This window comes from Somniosus microcephalus, chromosome 1 (assembly GCF_052327205.1).
Source record: "Somniosus microcephalus isolate GS21.2 chromosome 1, FLI_Smic_1.0, whole genome shotgun sequence".
NCBI lineage: Eukaryota > Metazoa > Chordata > Chondrichthyes > Squaliformes > Somniosidae > Somniosus > Somniosus microcephalus.
The window spans coordinates 436828164-436846944 of NC_140987.1; the positions used below are offsets into that span (position 1 = coordinate 436828164).

Genomic DNA, 18781 nt, shown 5'->3' on the forward strand with positions numbered 1-18781 from the left:
CGTGTGCCGACGTCTGTAGGCCCTCCTCCGTCTGGCCATGCCTGCCACTCTATCCCTGCGTCTCTGTGCCCTGTCAATATGATTGAGAAGGACGATGTTCCCATCCAATGCAGCCCCCATAGTAAGAGCGCACTGAAAGTTATGCCGGTTCAGAAGCTTACCAACTGCAAAGTTATGTTCAGAAGGCTAAAGTTCCTCAGCCAGCGCTGGCTCACTGCAGAAATGGCTCTCCGTTTGTCTCTGAGCAACTCTCTCTCTCTCTCTCAAAGAAGGTGCGGTCCAAAAATGGCTACCACTAATAATCCAGGAAGCGTCCCCTTTAAATAGCGCCCCCCCCAGACCGACAGCGACTGGGAAACGTTCCAGGTAACCTGTCCTTGTTAGCGCCAGACGGAACGGAGGGGGGCGCCACTGAATTTCCGGTCCGGGGCGCCCCAAGGGCGTTGCACACTGAAATGACGTCATGATCTGCGTGCGCCGGTGAGCGGGCGCAACGGTTTAGCACCGGCGCTAAATGTCCGCTCAATTTGGGAAGAGGCGCAGGGTTCGCTGCGCCCGGGCGCTAGTTGGTTAGCGCCCCACTTCTCAACCTCTTTAGGCGCTAATGGGTGGCGCAACCAACCGAATTTTTCCCCCAAAGCCTTCAGGCTTGATTTTTTAACACTCTTAGTCCTTTTAGACTGATGCCTTTGAGTCTGAGAGAGAGAGAGAGATCTATACACAATTGTCTTTCAGCTCCCCACCTAGTGTACAGCTATATGCAGACAGGTCTTTCTCAGTCACTCTCTTGGAAAAAATATAATTACATTTTAGCTGCTTCTCATTTCTCCCTAAGATCTGTACACTTACCCAGAAGCACCAGGAAGGTTTATTTCATTTTGGAACATTTTGGATTATTCAGATGAACACACTGCTGCTATAAAAATATAACCTGGCCTGTTAATCATTAGCCCAATCTGTAAATCTGTGCAGGGGACAGTCTGTCAGATTGCAGCATTTGGCTTGTGCAAGTGTACATGTTATTATAATGTAACTATGCTAATGTTCGAACTGTATGTCTTTGTGATTCAAACATGCCCTGCCTTTGAGTCTAAGATTAAACAATCCCAACTCCCCAAGTGTTCTTTTATTGTATTGCCACCACCATATTTAATTCATATCTTTAATGTAATCCAATTTAGCTTTTAAAATGCGAATACGTGCCCCTGAAATAAAGTAAAGTAAATTAATTGCCTGCTCCAGAACAGAGCCATGCAGAACAGGAAAGTCCCACGTTCAATCCGAGGGCTGTGATTGTAGCTGATCGTAGCCAAGCTGGAGTAAGGGATGGTGCAGATGACCCTAGGCTAGGGAGCGAAAACATCATTCACAGCTCCCACTCCTGATTACATACCTGAAGGCTCCTGCTGGGAAGCTCAGATTGTGAATGTAAGGTCTGGCTTGGCTGTTGGCAGCCTTCAAGCATGCCCCTGCTGCCTGAAGGCTGCCCACACTCAGTGTTTGGACTATGATTAAATAGGCTTTTTAAGATCAAATTCCCCTTGAGAATCACATTTCTGATCAAATAAGAATGTATTTTTGTCCTTTTGTAGGGGGCAAGCCTCTTACTTTATAAGGTATTTTCCTCACTTCACTCCCTCGGGTCGTGTCACATCACAAACTTTCCCCTGTTCAAGGTTATAGGTGGGCAACCTGCATCTGGGCTGGCAACTTGTCAGTTTTGTTGGTAAGGCTCACTGGTTACAGGATATAGGAAACTTTTTTTTAATGCGGCACAGACGGGACCGACGTGGTGCCGGTTCATCAAAAATTCCGGATAACCGAACGCTATAGTAAAAGATAGGGAGAGCTGACAGCTCCGTATAAAGCAACAAACCCTGTTGCTTAGCAACAACTGTAGAACAATGAACACAAGTTTCAAGCGTGTCTGTAGCTTAGCAACAGCTGCAGCCACACCCTTGCACAGCACAGATGGAAGAAGGCAAATAAATATGAAGTAAAACCTACTCCTGAATTTTGCCGGTTAACCGAGATTTCCGGTTATTTAGGTGCCGGTAAATCGAAAGTTTCCTGTATACAGAGCCAGGAACATTTTAGGTCTGTTCATATGCTGTTTGCTGATGAGCTTAATTCTCCAGGCCTTTTTATTTCTATTGGTAAGGCTGTTGAGGATCGATAAGGTTACCATGGGTCAGGGACATTTTCATTTTGTTGGTAAAGCTTACTAGCTAGCATTCTGGTAATGGTGCCTGGAGAAGCTGCGCCCTTGACCTTGTTAGTAGATGCTCCATGTGGTCGGTATTGAGCTATACAGACCAGGTAGGTTCTAAGTTGAAACCCTGTTGTGGGCTGAATTATTCAAACTCTGCCATGCCAGCAGTTGGGTGCTACAGTTAACATTAGTGTCCTCAAGGTAGGAAGGGGGAAGAAATTAGGATGGATTAACTCTTTGAGTACTGAATGTTATTTGTCTTTTTTTTTGGTCACACTATCATCTGCCGAAAGAAATTCCTGTTGAAAAGTATGTGTTTGTGGACACCAGATGAGCACAGGGTCGTGCCCACCTGTGATGTCAACCACAGTTTCTTAACATTTACTGTGTAGTTCGGCACATGGACAGTGGCCACTTGGTTAAGGTGTTGAAGGACAGCCACTGCCCACGGAACTGTATTTCCAGAACGAGTCAGCGCCTTCAGGAAAGGAGAGCAGAAAATTGGGGAAAAAAATAGAATTATTCCACAGTTTACCGACTAGTTATATTTACCAATAATTCTCTGTGAGAACACAAACTCACCTGTGATGGGATGTGTTAGTTACATGATCTCGTCCATTCTGTATTACTGTCACCTACTCACCCTTCACTTATATTGTGCTCAATGCTATAGAACAGTAAGAAAAGTGGAGCAATTTTTCCCCTCCTCACCGGAAGGCATTCACTTATGCTGGGGTACAGGTTCACAGGTATTGGCTACATTCCAGTACCTCAGCCGAGTGGCCGTACTTCACTTCTGAACCCAGACACTGAATGCCTGTGTGCTATTTTATCGTGTGTGTCATCATTATCAAATCCCATTCCATCTTAACCTGATATCCACAGATTTTCCAGCAAAAGCCATTGGATTAAGAGCGGGAACCTTGAATGATTTCTTTTCTTCCTCCCAAGCCCAAGGGCACTGTGACCAATTGCAGTGCCCCTACTGGTACCTCCCACCCCCTCCTGCCCACCCCCGCAAGCTGAGATTAGTTAACAGCATAGACCAGGGGTCAAACCTGGCACCTCCTGGTCCGAATGGCTCAGTACCACACTGAACCCATCAGGGTAATAAAATAATCTCTAAAAAAACTAAGATAAGAAATCCTTTTAGGATATGTTAAGTAGAAAGCCATATACTCCCAGTAAGTTTAAGGCTGTAATTTGGTCTCAGAGCTGATATCATTAGAACCAGTTAGTTTAATTGCAATGCCATGTGCCAGTAGCGGAGATCAAAATCTATGATATAATTAGTAAAGTAAATACATTTCAAATCAAATATATTTTTTAAAGGAACAAATCTTACAAAATCCTATGGATGAATCTATAAATTACACATAAATTTTGCTAAATTGTATAGGACGTGCTGTGTTGTACCAATTGAGGGTCACTATCAGTGCACCACTTGAAAGTCACATAAGAAGAGTTATCATTAACATTACATGTAACCGCCTTCTGCCCTGAGCTTTCTCACAGTTTCTTCCCTCCTCCTCCGATGGTGCTGACTCTTGCTGGGAGTTTCACCAGTGCTAGCACCCTCCAGTACTTCACCCAACTGGCCATTCATCTTGTACGTGCATGAACAGTGAGCCTCAGCAGGCTATTCAGCTGTGGGGGACATCACAATTTCCAGCAGGAGTCAACAGACTGGCTCAATAAACTTATCAATTGTAAATGAAGGAATGTATTATTTTTGGGGTGAGATCGTGTAACGAATCACCATTTTTTCATACATTTGGGGATGCTGGGGAGCATTTTGAACAGTATCCAATGGCAACTCCGGTATTTGATTATAAAAGTTCTTACTAATTTTTTTTCAAACTTTGCCAGATACTTTAAGAAGTTTGAATACTGCAGATATTCTCCCCATGTCCGGAGCTGCAAGCCAACCACAGACGGAATCTCATCTTTTGAAAACCTGTTGGCCAACATCATTCTGCGGGTCTTTGTGTGGTTCGTGGCTTTCATCATCTGCTTTGGGAACCTCTTCGTTATCTGCATGAGGTCATGCATCACAACAGAAAACAGGCAACACACCCTGTCTATCAAATCACTCTGCTGTAAGTGGTACCTGGAGACATTGATTCTTTAAATGGCACAACAGGATGTAGCTGGAGACAACTGTAACAAATAGATATTTCACAAATGTAACCTGGTAGTGCTTGGGTAAAACTATACTGAGTTCTAATGCAGAAGTCACAGAATTCCTGTTGGTTAATGCTTCTCAGTGATCATGGTTCAGTAAGCGATGATAAACTCCGTATTTGAAATTTTGCGTGCAAGAGACAGAGTTCCAGGTGACGTTACTGTCTGGGGGAGAATTCCAAAGACAGAAACAAATGTTGTATACGACTTTGAACCTGGTATTCCATGCAGACTCTTTTTGGATTGATGCAGAATGTTGAGGGCAATGTTCCCTTAATTTGTTTTGGGTGCGTGGCCCCTTTAAGGGGCTGCGTGGCCCATTCACAGTTTCGCACAGGTGTGAAATTTAACATTGGAAAAGCCAGTCCCGGGCTGCGCAGGACCGGCAGAGAGCTGCGCGGACACGCAGCTGCGCAGCTTAGAGGGAACATCGGTTGAGGGGCAATTCCAGAAGCCCAGGTGTTCCTCAGGCATAAACATAGGGATTTGGATTATTGGACTACCGTCCTCATCAAAATGTATTTGAATGCAAACAAAAAAAAAAGGTTTTGCACAATCGTGACACTATGGCATAATTTTGTCAAAGTGCACCAACATTCACCCCTTTTCCTGAAGATGCTGACTCTTGCTGAATAAGGTTCCACAGCCTTCTAGTACTTTAGTCCAAATGACCATTTTTCATGTGTGAGCCTAGAAACCGACTGTTGATAAGTTAGTTGATTGTGTAGGAGATCAGAGCGGAACGCAATCCTGTCCTCACCCAGTGTCCATGCACAAGGATGTTCTTGTAGGAGTCGCTGGACAACCATTAGCTGTGTCAGCTGTGGCTCATTGTTAGCACACTTGCCTCTGAGTCACAAGGTTGTGGTTTCAAGTCCCACTCTAGAGACCTGAACGTATAATCTAGGCTGACACTCCAGTGCAGTACTGAAGGAGTGCTGCACTGTCAGAGGTGCCGTATTTCGGATGAGATGTTAAACCGAGGCCCCATCTGCCCTCTCAGATGGACGTGAAAGATCCCACAGTACTATTCAAAGAAGAGCAAGGGAGTTCTGCCAGTACCCTGGCCAACATTTATCCCTCAACCAACACAACCAAAACAGATGATCTGGTTATTTATTTCATTGTTGTTTGTGGGAGCTTGTTGTGTGTTATTGGCTGCCGCGTTTCCTACATTACAACAGTGACTACACTTCAAAAGTGCTTTATTGGTTGTAAAGCGCTTTGGTATGTGCTGAGGTTGTGAAAGGCAGTCTATAAATGCAAGTCTTTCTTTCTTAATCTACCAGTATGCTTGTTTCATAGGTGCTGATTGCTTGATGGGAGTCTATCTCTTCTTCATTGGTGCCTTTGACATGAAGTACCTTGGGGAGTACAACAGGCATGCCCAACAGTGGATGGAGAGCATGAAGTGTCAGCTCATCGGCGCGTTGGCCATGCTTTCCACCGAGGTCTCCGTCATGCTACTGACATATATGACACTGGAGAAATACATGTGCATAGTCTTCCCATTCAGTCATTACAGGCCGGGCAAGAGGCAGACTTTATCAACACTGATAGCCATCTGGATTGCGGGATTCATTATCGCAGTAATACCGCTGTGGAACAACACCATGTTTGGCAATTATTATGGAAAGAATGGAGTGTGCTTCCCTCTTTATTCTGATCAGTTTGAGAATCTTGGCGCAAGAGGATATTCCACAGGAATATTTCTGGGTAATGCAGTTTTGTTTTCAGTTGTCTTGACATGGGCGTGCAGGAAGGGAATTTTTCCCCATCGATGAGAAAACCTCTATTATTCAAAATAAATACTCAGCAGTATTGGTATTAAAGATTGGCCCAGAAATTCGGGTCCCAACGCGTGAGTACGCACGGGGTACTCGCGCGTGGACCTGATGGAAGTGCCGGTTCCTTGCATGCACTGCGCATGCATGGGAAACTGGCACTTCCGTTCCTCTGAACGAAGGGGTTCAGAGGTCGAACGCGTGCGCGCGGGAGTCTGCGCGTGCGCTTTGAACTTACGTTTTTTTTACAGGTTTTTCCGTGAGGGTAAGTCTTTAGATTTTAGAAATGTAAAAACCAGACATAAGGCCTGCATTTTAAAAGGTAAGTGGTCAATTAATTAAAATTAAAACATTTTTTCCACAGGTTTATTATTTTTAAATACTTTAAAGCAAGGTAAGTTTATTTTTGCCCCGTTTTTTTATAAAATTATTTTTTTCAAAAATTTAAATTATTGTTTAAAATAGTTATTTAATGTAATTTATAGTTTATTTAAAATGTGTGATGATTTTTTAAATTTTATTTGAAGGTTTACTACTATTTTGGGGCCGGAGTATTTATAAGTTTAGACAGGTCTTCCTGTCAATCTTATGAATGGGCTTTTCCCTCCTCCGATTGGCTGCCCATGGCCCACATGATCCCAGGGGACGCATCGCACTAACTACGCCCCTGGGACACGCAAGCACAGCGTGCCGGCAGCTGGGCCAAGGCCCGGAGCAGAATTAATTCCCCAGCCGCTGTAGACCCCTTCTGCTCTGGCTAGACTCCACCCCCCCCTTCGAGTACATCTGCTCACCCGCTCCTCCTGTTTCCTCCAGTTATCTCTCGCCCATTCGCACGATGAACACCCATGTCTTTCCCCATCACAATGCTTTCATTCACAGTACTCTGCAGCCCCCCCCCCAGTACTCCTACACCCAGAAACCTCCCTCCATCCCATACCCTACCAGTGCCATCCCAGTTCTGTCACAAGCCCAGTCTCACTGCAGCAATGTTCCCACGTCACAGGACCTCCTCCCACTTCTTCCACACCCCAGGCCTCCCCTGAGCACTGCCATGCCCAAACGCCTCTCTCCCATTCCCGTTGGCCCCCAGAACCCCTTTCTGCTGCTCACAAACACCATGACTACTCCTGCCAGTGCTCCTACATCCTGAAACCCCCTTCTGGTTCTCCTAAAACCTGTGACCCTTGCTCTCAAATGACAGGACCACTCTCCCAATGCTACCAACCTACACTTTTCCATAAACTCTTGACTAATCCTACATACAGTTTCTACAACCTACCTTCTACCACCTACACCCTGGAACATCTTCCCCGCAATCATCCTCTGCATCCCGGGCTTTCAAAAAAGATGAGATAAAGTAAGCTATAGTCCCCAGCACTTACACCATCCACAATTATCACAGCCAGATGCCTATTTTGGGCAAATGGCAGTTCAGTAAGTACTTACCCTGTACCTACCAATTTAAAAAGCTCTGCTGATTTCAGGCAAAGTTGGCTCTTCAAGCCGTTTCAATCAGCTGCTCGCACCTCGTTAAAGTGCGATTATCTTAGTGATGAAATTCTGGATGAAACTGCTAACAATTAGGAGAGACAGTTTTCTCAGTGAAGATATCCTGTTTTTTAAAAATATGTTGGTTACTTACCTTTTTGGTTTTACCCACCACCGTGCACTGCAGGCAAAATGTGTTAACACCAACATGCGCACTATGACTGTACATAGTTTAAATGAACACTTGCTCGTGATCAGGGTCACGGATCTACTATTTCTGTGCAAATATGAACAAATATACAATTCAAGCCAAAAATAACAATAAAACCCCAACAATACTCTGTAATGAAAATACAATTTTCCTTATTGAATCACTAAATCAGTGGCCCTGACAATGTATCCTATGTTACATGGGATGAAACAGCTTCTCCTTATACTCACCATCAGCAGTACCTCTGGAGATCTGGAATAATTACATGTAATGAAAGGATAAAAAAAACAATTTCAGAAAAAGTGTGCAAAACATACTTGCAGATAGAGTAAACTTATCACAAAGAAACAAAATACACTCCAGGGATTATTGACATACAGTGCTGTGCGTTACAGTAAGTGCTTATGAGAATTGAACGACATGTGTTTGTGATACGAAACGGTGCCTGTCACCGTGAATTGACACTGTATTTAGTAATGTGACATCTGGTGGCAACAAATTAATACGACACACAGCTCAACTGGACACGGGCTTCAAGTTCATTTCTTTACCCTTTCCCTTTCAATGCCTCAGAACAGAGAATTCTACTATTTTACAAGATCTTATTCAGTCCAAACAGTTCAGCCGAACTCGAATTGGTTCATGTTTCTGATGCCGTCATTGTTTGCTGGGAGGTGTGCTCTGCCACCTGTGGTTGTGTGCACTGCCCATTGTCAAACCTCTGCTCTGCTCTTTTACATTATAGTATGAGCTCACATGGACTTTATGGAGGAAAGGGGGTATTTGTTCCTTGAGACTTAGCTGGTCTTGCCCTCTCCCCCCAGACTGTTTGACTAGTAATGGTGCTGTTTTTTTTCTTGTAGGTTTAAACTTGCTTGCTTTCATCATCATAGTCTTCTCCTACACCAGCATGTTTTACTCAATCCATAAAACAGGGGCACAGTCGGCAGAGAGGAGCCTCTTTTCTAGAGAGGTAACCATCGCAAAACGCTTTTTCTTTATTGTGTTCACTGACGCCCTATGCTGGATCCCCATATTTCTGATGAAGTTACTGTCTCTGCTCGAAGTAGAAATACCAGGTAAGAAATCAAAACTTGGTAAGTTTGTGTGGTTACCATCAATCTGACTGCAGTACTGTGATTGCTATCAGCCGTGGCACAGTGGTAGCACTCTCACCTCTCAGTTGTAAGGTTGTGGGTTCAAAGTCCCACTCCAGAAACTTGAGCACAAGATCTAGGCATGATACTCCAGTGCGGTACTGAGGGAATGCTGCACTGTCAGAGGTGTTGTCTTTCGTATGAGACATTAAACCGAGGCCCCATCTGCCCTCTCAGGTGGATGTAAAAGATCCCATGGCACTATTTCTCAGAAGAGCAAGGGCATTCTCCCCAGTGTCATGGAACAATATTTAAGTACAGATGGGAGTGGCTGCATACTGCAAGGGATTTGATGGATCCTAAGTTGCTGGTATCATTGAAACTTTATGCCAAGAAACTTAACTGATCTAGGATGTAAAATTAGATTGATATTCTTTAGTGTTATCAGTTTACCTTTGGGATGTATGGCGACTGTTTGCAGAACCTAAACTCTGAAAATGAAGAGAATCTCGGTTGATGTTTGGGAACATAAGAACATAAGAAATAGAAGCAGGAATAGGCCACTTGGCCCCTCGAGCCTGCTCCGCCATTCAATAAGATTATGGCTGATCTTGGGCTCAAAGCCACTTCCCCGTCCGCTCCCCATAACCCTTCACTCCCTTATCTTGCAAAAATCTGTCTATCTCCACCTTAAATCTCCACCACGGCTCTCTGGGGCAGAGAATTCCACAGATTTACGACCCTCTGAAAGAAGAAATTCCTCCTCATCTCAGTTCTAAAAGGGCGACCCTTTATTCTAAAACTGTGCCCCCGAGTTCTAGATTTCCCCACGAGGGGAAACATCATCTCTGCATCTACCTTGTCGAGCCCCCTCAGTATCTTATATGTTTCAATAAGATCACCTCTCATTCTTCTAAATTCCAATGAGTATAGGCCCAGCCTGCTCAACCTTTCCTCATAAGTCAACCCCCTCATCTCTGGAATTAACCAAGTGAATCATCTCTGAACTGCCTCCAATGCAAGTATATCCTTCCTTAAATAAGGAGACCAAAACTGTGTGCAGTACTCAAGGTGTGGTCTCACCAATACCCTGTACAGTTGTAGCAGGACTTCCCTGTTTTTATACTCCAACCCCTTTGAAATAAAGGCCAACATTCCATTTGCCTTTTTGATTACTTGCTGTACCTGCATAGAATGGGAGGAATGGGCTTGTGGAACAAACGGCCCTGTTAGAAGTTTTGGGCTCCACGCTATAGGAAGGATATTGAGGCTTTAGAGAGGGTACAGCACAGATTCACTAGGATGCTGCCTGGTCTGAGGAAATACAAACAGAAAGAAAGACTTGAAAAGTTAGGTCCTTTTTTCGTTAAAACAATGCAGAGTGATATGATAGAAGTATTTAAATTTATAAAAGGATGGAACAGGGTAGATAGAAGCAAATTGTTTCCAGTAGTTGAGAGGTCAAGAACGAGGGCCATAGATACAAGATTAAGTGTAAGAGATTTAGAACAAAGAGTAGGAGAAACCTCTTTACACAGAAAGTTGAAAAGCTGTGGAATTCACTTCCAGGGTTAGTGGTTGAGGCAGAAACTATGCCAATGTTCAAGATCAAATTTTACAGATGGATGAAGGAAAAGGAGATGAAGGAATATGGAAGCATCGTTGGTAAATGTGACTAGGAATATTTGCTCATATAGAATGCAAGTGCCAACAAGGACTGGTTGGGCCAATGCCTGTTTATGTAGTTTAGCTTCTATGTATTCAGCATAAATATGTCCCCAGGTAGAGTAGTGCTAGTTGTACCCATACGTGGTCTGCATTTCTTACATTTAGGGATGTACCGAATCTACCTAATATCTAACGATATGATAGCATAAGAACATAAGAAGTAGGAGCAGGAGGAGGCCATACGGCCCCTCGGGCCTGCTCCGCCATTCAATAGGATCATGGCTGATCTGAATCTAGACTCACGTCCACTTCCCTGCCCTCTCCCCGTAACCCCTAATTCCCTTATCTGCTAGGAAACTGTCTATCTCCGATTTAAATTTATTTAATGTTGCAGCTTCCACAGCTCTCTGGGGTAGCAAATTCCATAGATTTACTACCCTCTGAGTGAAGAAGTGTCTCCTCATCTCAGTTTTGAAAGGGCAGCCCCTTATTCTAAGATTATGCCCCCTAGTTCTAGTCTCACCCATCAGTGGAAGCATCCTCACCGCATCCACCCGATCAAGCCCCCTCACAATCTTATATGTTTCGATAAGATCACCTCTCATTCTTCTGAACTCCAATGAGTAGAGGCCCAACCTACTCAACCTTTCCTCATAAGTCAACCCCCTCATCTCCGGAATCAACCGAGTGAACCTTCTCTGAACCGCCTCGAGAGCAAGTATATCTTTTCTTAAATATGGAAACCAAAACTGCACGCAGTATTCCAGGTGTGGTCTCACCAATACCTTGTATAACTGCAGCAAGACTTCCCTGTTTTTATACTCCATCCCCCTTGCAATAAAAGCCAAGATTCCATTGGCCTTCCTGATCACCTGCTGCACCTGCATACTAACTTTTTGTGTTTCATGCATCAGGACCCCCAGATCCCTTTGTACTGTAGCACTTTGCAGTTTCTCTCCATTTAGGTAATAACTTGCTCTTTGATTTTTTCTGCCAAAATGCATAACCTCACACTTTCCAATATTATATTTCATCTGCCAAATCTCTGCCCACTCACTTAGCCTGTCTATGTCCTTTTGCAGGTTTTTTATGTCCTCCTCACTCACTGCTTTCCCTCCTATCTTTGTATCGTCGGCAAACTTGGATATGTTGCACTCGGTCCCTTCCTCCAAATCGTTAATATAGATTGTAAAGAGTTGGGGTCCCAGCACTGACCCCTGTGGAACACCACTAGTTACTGATTGCCAGCCCGAGAATGAACCATTTATCCCAACTCTTTGTTTTCTGTGAGATAGCCAATCTTCCACCCATGCCAGTATATTACCCCCAATCCCATGATTTTTTATCTTGATCAGTAATCTTTTGTGTGGAACCTTGTCAAATGCCTTTTGGAAGTCCAAATACACTACATCCACTGGTTCCCCTTTATCCACCCTGTATGTTATGTCCTCAAAGAATTCGAGCAAATTTGTCAAACATGGCTTCCCCTTCATAAAACCATGCTGACTCTGTCCTATTAAATTATGTTTATCCAAATGCTCTGTTACTGTTTCCATAACCCAAGTATGCTCATGTCTTTTGCATATGCTTCAATCTCTTTGAAGGCAGACTGAGAAATCATTGGTGAGGACAAGCGCAAATATGAATCATTAACCTGCTTTATTTCACAGTGGGTAAACATGTAGAACCACCATTATGATTGGATTCACTTGGTTCAAACAGTACAGATGTCTTTGTGTAATAATACAAAATAATGAAAACGTTATATTTCCCCATATCATGGGTTGTCTTACTTAACTTAAACAAAATAACTCCTGCAGACAAGGACTGGCATATAAACACATCAAACATTCATCTGGTGATATCAACAGTCATTTGTATGCTCTGTTTTGTTTCAATGAAAATGGAGAACAAATTCTCTTTCTGGTTGGCAAGCCAGAAATTCTTCATACTCTTTCAGATTGTTTTACTGTAGTATGATTAGAAGGCAGATGAATTGACCAGGTTTAGAGAGTAAATATGATATATTGTACAAAATTGGCCACAGAATTTCCCAGTAATGACATTATTTTTCTATCGTTTTGAAATTATTATTTGTATTTTATCAGGCACCAACAAAACGAGAATGATAACAGTCAGTATCCACACTGATGATGGATGCTGGCCCAAAAAGGAATAAAATCACTGCATCAGATAATCAATGAAACATAGAAACATAGAGATAGGAACAGGAGTAGGCCATTCGGCCCTTCGAGCCTGCTCTGCCATTCAATGAGATCATGGCTGATCTTCGTCTGAGATCATAGCTGATCTTACCAGTTCAGTACCCCGTCCCCGCCTTTTCTCCGTAACCCTTAATCCCCTTAGCCTTCAGAAATATATCCAATTCTCTCTTGAAAATATTTATTGAATTAGAGATTCATTAAAAATGAAATACCCTGGAGGAAGTTAAAGGCAATAGTATTGGCCCAGCTGATGGTTATAAACTGTTGAGGAGTTGCTGTCAGTAACATCATCTCAACGCCTTGATTACATTCCAACCTGCAAATCATTCCCTTGGTTTATCGTAACTGAACCCCTTAAGTCGTTCCATTCCCAGGAATCCCTTATGCTAGAATTATTTATTCTTTATAGGAAATGTTTGCTTATTCTTGATTTTCATTTCTTTTTTAACAGGGACTATAACTTCCTGGGTTGTAATCTTCATCCTGCCAATAAACAGCGCCCTGAATCCAATCCTCTACACGATTACAACTGCATCCTTTCAGGAAAAGCTGAAGCAGTGTTTGCAGAGCCAAGAGCTTCTTGGACCCAAAAAGAGCCTCACAAGCACCACACAAATGAGCAGTGTGTAACACAACCAATCCTGACAGCATCGATCAAGAGAGTATTGCCATCTTAACCTCCCTGGATGAGTGCTATGTAACACAGCCATGCCTTACAACACTGATTGAGAGAGCATTACCATCTCACCTCTTCACCAGGAGCAATCGCTGTGTAATACAATCATTCCTGACAGCATACGTTGAGGGAGCTTTACCACCTCACTTCTCCAAATCTGTAACACAATTATTACAACAGCATGGATTGAGGAAGATTTATAATCTCAAGTCTAGGCAAACAATCACTGTGTAACACAGCTATTCCAGACAACATAGCATGAGAGTTTTACCATTTCACTTCTTCCCATGAATGAGTGCAACACCTATTGAGAGAGTTTTATCATCTTACCGCTCAACAAGCAATTACTGCTTACACCACCAACTCTGACAGCACTGAGTGGGAGAAATTTACAGGGAGGTCCTTTGATCCATTGGCGCAATCCCTGGAGAGGATAAAGAGTCACCCCCACTCCATTTTTTTTACATGCGTTATGTCACCCTCTTTCTCCTGCTCCAAACCCTGAAATTTTCCGACGTCCCCTCCGCAGATCTTTATACATAGTTGTGCCTCTGCTTTTCACCACCAAATCATATCACTTTGACACAGAGACTGTACTGCAGTCATTGCTGTTGCAAGCACAACTATCTGTAAAACCATTTTGGATACTTACAATTGAGGGAAAACACTCTACCATGTGACTGCTGGCACCCAATTCTAAACTTAGCCATTTCAGTGTCAGTGCAACACATGGTTGCGTATCACACGCAGCCTAAACGCAGACACTGTACATGTGTCATATTTATAAATAGAGTATTATGGAAGAGCCGAATGGCATTTGTACAGATATGATTTGTATGGAAGTTTTAAAATGGTGTTGCTGTTGTACATTTCCCAGATGCTACACAAATTAATACCGCCTTCTTCTTCTTCTTAGGCAGTCCCTCGGAACCGAGGATGACTTGCTTCCACATTAAAAATGAGTTCGTAGGTGACTGATGAGTCCAATGCGGGACCTACAGTCTCTGTCACAGGTGGGGGAGACGGTGGTTGAAGGGACGAGTGGGTGGGGTGCTTGGGTTGACGTGCGCTCCTTGCGCTGCCTGCGCTTGGCTTCCGCTTGCTCCCGGCGAAGAGACTCGAGGTGTTCGGCGCCTTCCCGGATGCTTCTCCTCCACTTTGTGCGGTCTTGGGCCAGGGATTCCCAGGTGTCGGTGGGGATGTTACACTTTTTCAAGGAGGCTTTGAGGGTGTCCTTGAAGCGTTTCCTCTGCCCACCTGGGGCTCTCTTGCTGTGCCGGAGCTCCGAATAGAGCGCTTGTTTTGGGAGTCTCGTATCGGGCATGTGGACAATGAGACCCGTCCATCGGAGCTGATTGAGCATGGTCAGAGCTTCGATGCTGGGGATGTTGGCCTGAGCAAGAACACTGACGTTGGTGCGCCTATCCTGCCAATGGATTTGCAGGATCTTGCGGAGGCAGTGTTGGTGGTACCTCTCCAGTGCTTTGAGGTGCTTGCTGTACATGGTCCATGTCTCTGAGGCATACAGCAGGGCAGGTATCACTGCTGCCCTGTAGACTGCTCCAACAACAACACAGCTTGTCCTGCTGTCAAGTATGAGTTCCTCTGCTACGTTAGCATTCCAACTCATCCAATTGACAGCATACACATGAAAGAACTGGCAAAGAGATACATGTGACCCGTAGAGTGCCCATGACAGTGAAACATTCCTTTTTACATGGTATATCTGTGCAGGATTTGACACTGAGATACACATGAACTGTGCAGCACTAACCAGAAGTGAACTTCTCCCTTTTACTTGGTGTGTGGTGTAAAGGTACAGGAGTTAACACTGAGTCACTCACAAGTGGTACACTACCAGATAGAAGTAAACCATTCTCTTTTACCCAGTGTGTACATGTAGAACCTTTGACACTTGTACAGTACCAGATGGGAGTGAATTGTTTCTTTTTTTTTCAATTTAAGACGTTATTATAATTGTTCTTTGGTTACAACATGTTAACAGGCATTACATTTATAATATATAGTGTTATAATACTCATGGTAAATTGTGGTAGTGAGTAAGTTTTATTGAGTGACTTAAGTGGTGTATGACCCTGAGGACTATTCCAGGGAATGCCAATAATATTGTGTGTACTACTGTGCTTACCCATTGTATTTGTACTTGCCAACTGCTGGGTTTATGTTGTGCCATCAGGGAAATGTTCTTTTTATCTAGTACATGCTGTACATGTACAGAGAGTTGACACTGAGATACACGTGAACAGTACAGTACCAGACAGGAGGATACAGTCTAAACTGGGACCGAGTGTGTAAATGTATAGGCGCTGACACTAAAACACGCACAGTCAGACGGGAAAGCATTATTCATGCTTACTTGGTGTGTACAGCACCAGGATGAAACTTGGCCAAATGTTATAAAAGTCATAGCTGTGCAGTGGAATTAGCTTTGTGGTTACAAATATTGAGAACACAGATAAAAGAAAGTAACCTAATGTTCCATTGTGTTCAACAATCTGTTCAAACACAAAGTCCAAAAGGGCGAGCCAACATTCCTCACTATAGTCTGCAGTGAGTGTCACATATTTAATGTTGCAGTGCTTTTTTCTTTTCGCAACTGGCCATGAACACGGTGATCTAACTGCAGCTCCACTGCACTGAACGCAGCATATAAGGCCGCAGATGCGATGGGGATGTGTGGAATGTCCAGTTTATTGCACGGGGCAAAGTTCAGAGAATTCTTAAGTGATGGATTTATCCCGTACTGGCCCAGGTCAATTGTAGTGCCACTACTTCTGCTCTGGCTGAGATCAGACCCCAGATCAAACCTAGGGCGCTCCTGGTCTGCATGTATTAGTACCACACTGGGCAATGCATTTATCAACTGAGCCGTGGGGAGTCATTCCCACCTGATCTGCCGGGTGGGAAACAGGCGGGTTTGTATCAGCCGCCCATTTACACCCGCCCGACTTTACTCTCCATTGACTTCACGGGAGAGTAAAATCTAGCAGAATGTGAAACGGGTGGATGACCCTAAGCCGCCCGTTTCCCGCCCGATAGGTTGGGTTAAAATGACCTCCAAAGTGTCTTCTTTGACAGGAGAAGAAGTTGGGGTAATTTCACTGTTCTCCATTTACTTCACTTATATCAAGTCAGCATGCAAACAAATGAACTGTTGACGTGTTTTGGCATTTTAATGGTTGGTTCGTTGGGTCAGGAGGCACAGTGGCAGATGTTGTATTTACTATTTCATGAACGTGTAGCCAGTTTATATATTAAGGAATCGTTGGGGGAGAAGGAGGTACTAGCTGTCAGGTAACTATTTTGGCACATGACACTCCCTTCATACGTAGCTGATATATTGAAGCACAGTGCAAAAAAGGAAAGTTTGTCGTACCGAATAATTCTTGAATGTTACAAAAGCTTGCTCCTCACAAAGATTGGTTAGAATGTGGAACGCTGTGCCACAATCCCATTGTTGGAGTACAGTCTATGAATTCTTTTAAAACAGACATTTGCTTGAAAAAGAGGAATTTTAAAAGGTTTGGGGAGCAAGCAGGAACGTGGGATTAGACTAGGTGGCTCATGTGGAGAAAACACCTGCACAGACCTGGTGGGCGAATGGCCTGCATCTGTGCTGCAACTTTCAATGATTCCATGGCTAACTAGTAACAATCTATCATTCTCTATTACTGTGTCTTATGCTTTAACACTGCTGGTTAGAGTAGAGGCACAATCATATATGAATTGGGCCATTGGGGGCAACTGCGGGATTGGGCGGGGGGGTGGTGGGGGAGCAAGGGAGGGAGGGAGAAATGTGTCATAAATCATGTTAAAGAAAAATGCTCCCTTCATTCCACTCTCCCTCCCCACAGTGCTTGTGCTTATGGGTTAAAGGTAGTCTTTGAGGAAAGATGTTTTTAGTAGAATTTTATCTTGATTGGAGTCAGTGGCTTCTGGGACGCATTCTGCAATCAGGATGTACTGGAATGGGAACAGTGTCATGTCAGGAGTAATATAAGGGTCAAGAAGAAGGCTTAAAGTGTAAAGGATCTGGTAGGAAGGAAATTGGGACAAGGATTAAAAACAAGAAAAATCAAATTAAAAATGATTAGGAGAGAGCAAAAATATAGAATGTTTATTAAATTGCAACAATAACAGATTTTCAAACACGTACTCAGTAAATAAAGTAAAAGAAAGCACTTAAAAATAATAGCGGGGAACTGAAATCAAATGATAAGGAATCAATGGGGCTGTTATTTACATCTGTTTTTACAGATGTGTGGATTCAGAAAGGGGAGGATATGCTTCAGTATTTTTTGGAGTTTTTTGAATGATTGACAAGGAAAATCAATGTCATTTACTTAGAGTTTCAAAAATACTGACAAGAACTCATGTCAACAACAACTTGTATTTATATAGCACCTTTAATGTAGTAAAACGTCCCAAAGTGTTTCACAGGAGTGATTATCAAACACAATTTGCCAGATAAGGAGATATTAGGACAGGTCACTTGGTCACGGTGATAGGTTTTAAGGAGTGTCTTAAAGGAGGAGAGAGAGGCGGAGAGGTTTAGGGAGGGAGCAGGGGGGTGATGGGTAAACATGACTTGGTGCGAGTTAGGATACGGGCAGCAGAGGTTTGGATCAGCTCAAGTTTACGAGGGGTACAAAGTGGGAGGCCGGCCGGAAGAGCATTGTAATAGTCGCGACCAGTACATAGCGTAGCTAAAATTAATGAATAGAGGAAAATATACCACAGAGGTGTTTTCGAGGGAAAAGGGACATGGTGAGAAGCGAAGAGGGTGGGTTATCAGCTAACAAAAAGGAGCAGGCTTGTTAGTCCAAATAGCCTTTCCCTGTCTCTAGATTTACCTAACTTCTTATGTCATGTTAGAGGAAATTCTATGCAAAACGTCTGCCTCAAGTCTAATCAGCAGTTTTAAACACAGTTACTAGGGGGAATTGAGAAACACCAATGATAGCATTCAGGATTAGGATTATAAAACTGCTCCAGTGAACACGCATCTCCTGTAAAATGGTGAATTCACACAAGCACGTTTACAGTGCACTTCTTTAGCTATCCTCAACATGGGTTCGAAGAGGCGGCACTTTCTACTGAATTTTACAGCACAGTGTCATTGTTTATATACAGACTATTTTGTGGCAGAAAAAAATCCCAAATTATTTTTTTTGCCAGGTTTATGGAATTGGTCAAGTACCAGGTTTGAGCT

General features: G+C 43.5%; 1 protein-coding gene across 1 annotated transcript in view; it reads left to right on the forward strand.

Moving 5' to 3' along the window:
• The window catches only part of rxfp2l (relaxin family peptide receptor 2, like), a 152371-nt gene extending 135051 nt beyond the window's left edge, over positions 1-17320 (forward strand). The window contains exons 15-18 of the mRNA XM_086000929.1: positions 4082-4311; positions 5702-6112; positions 8746-8961; positions 13324-17320. Of these exons, the coding sequence (XP_085857055.1) occupies positions 4082-4311; positions 5702-6112; positions 8746-8961; positions 13324-13502 (1036 nt within the window). The 3' untranslated portion in view covers positions 13503-17320. The remainder of the gene's footprint in view (positions 1-4081; positions 4312-5701; positions 6113-8745; positions 8962-13323) is intronic.
• Positions 17321-18781: the final 1461 nt, after the last annotated feature.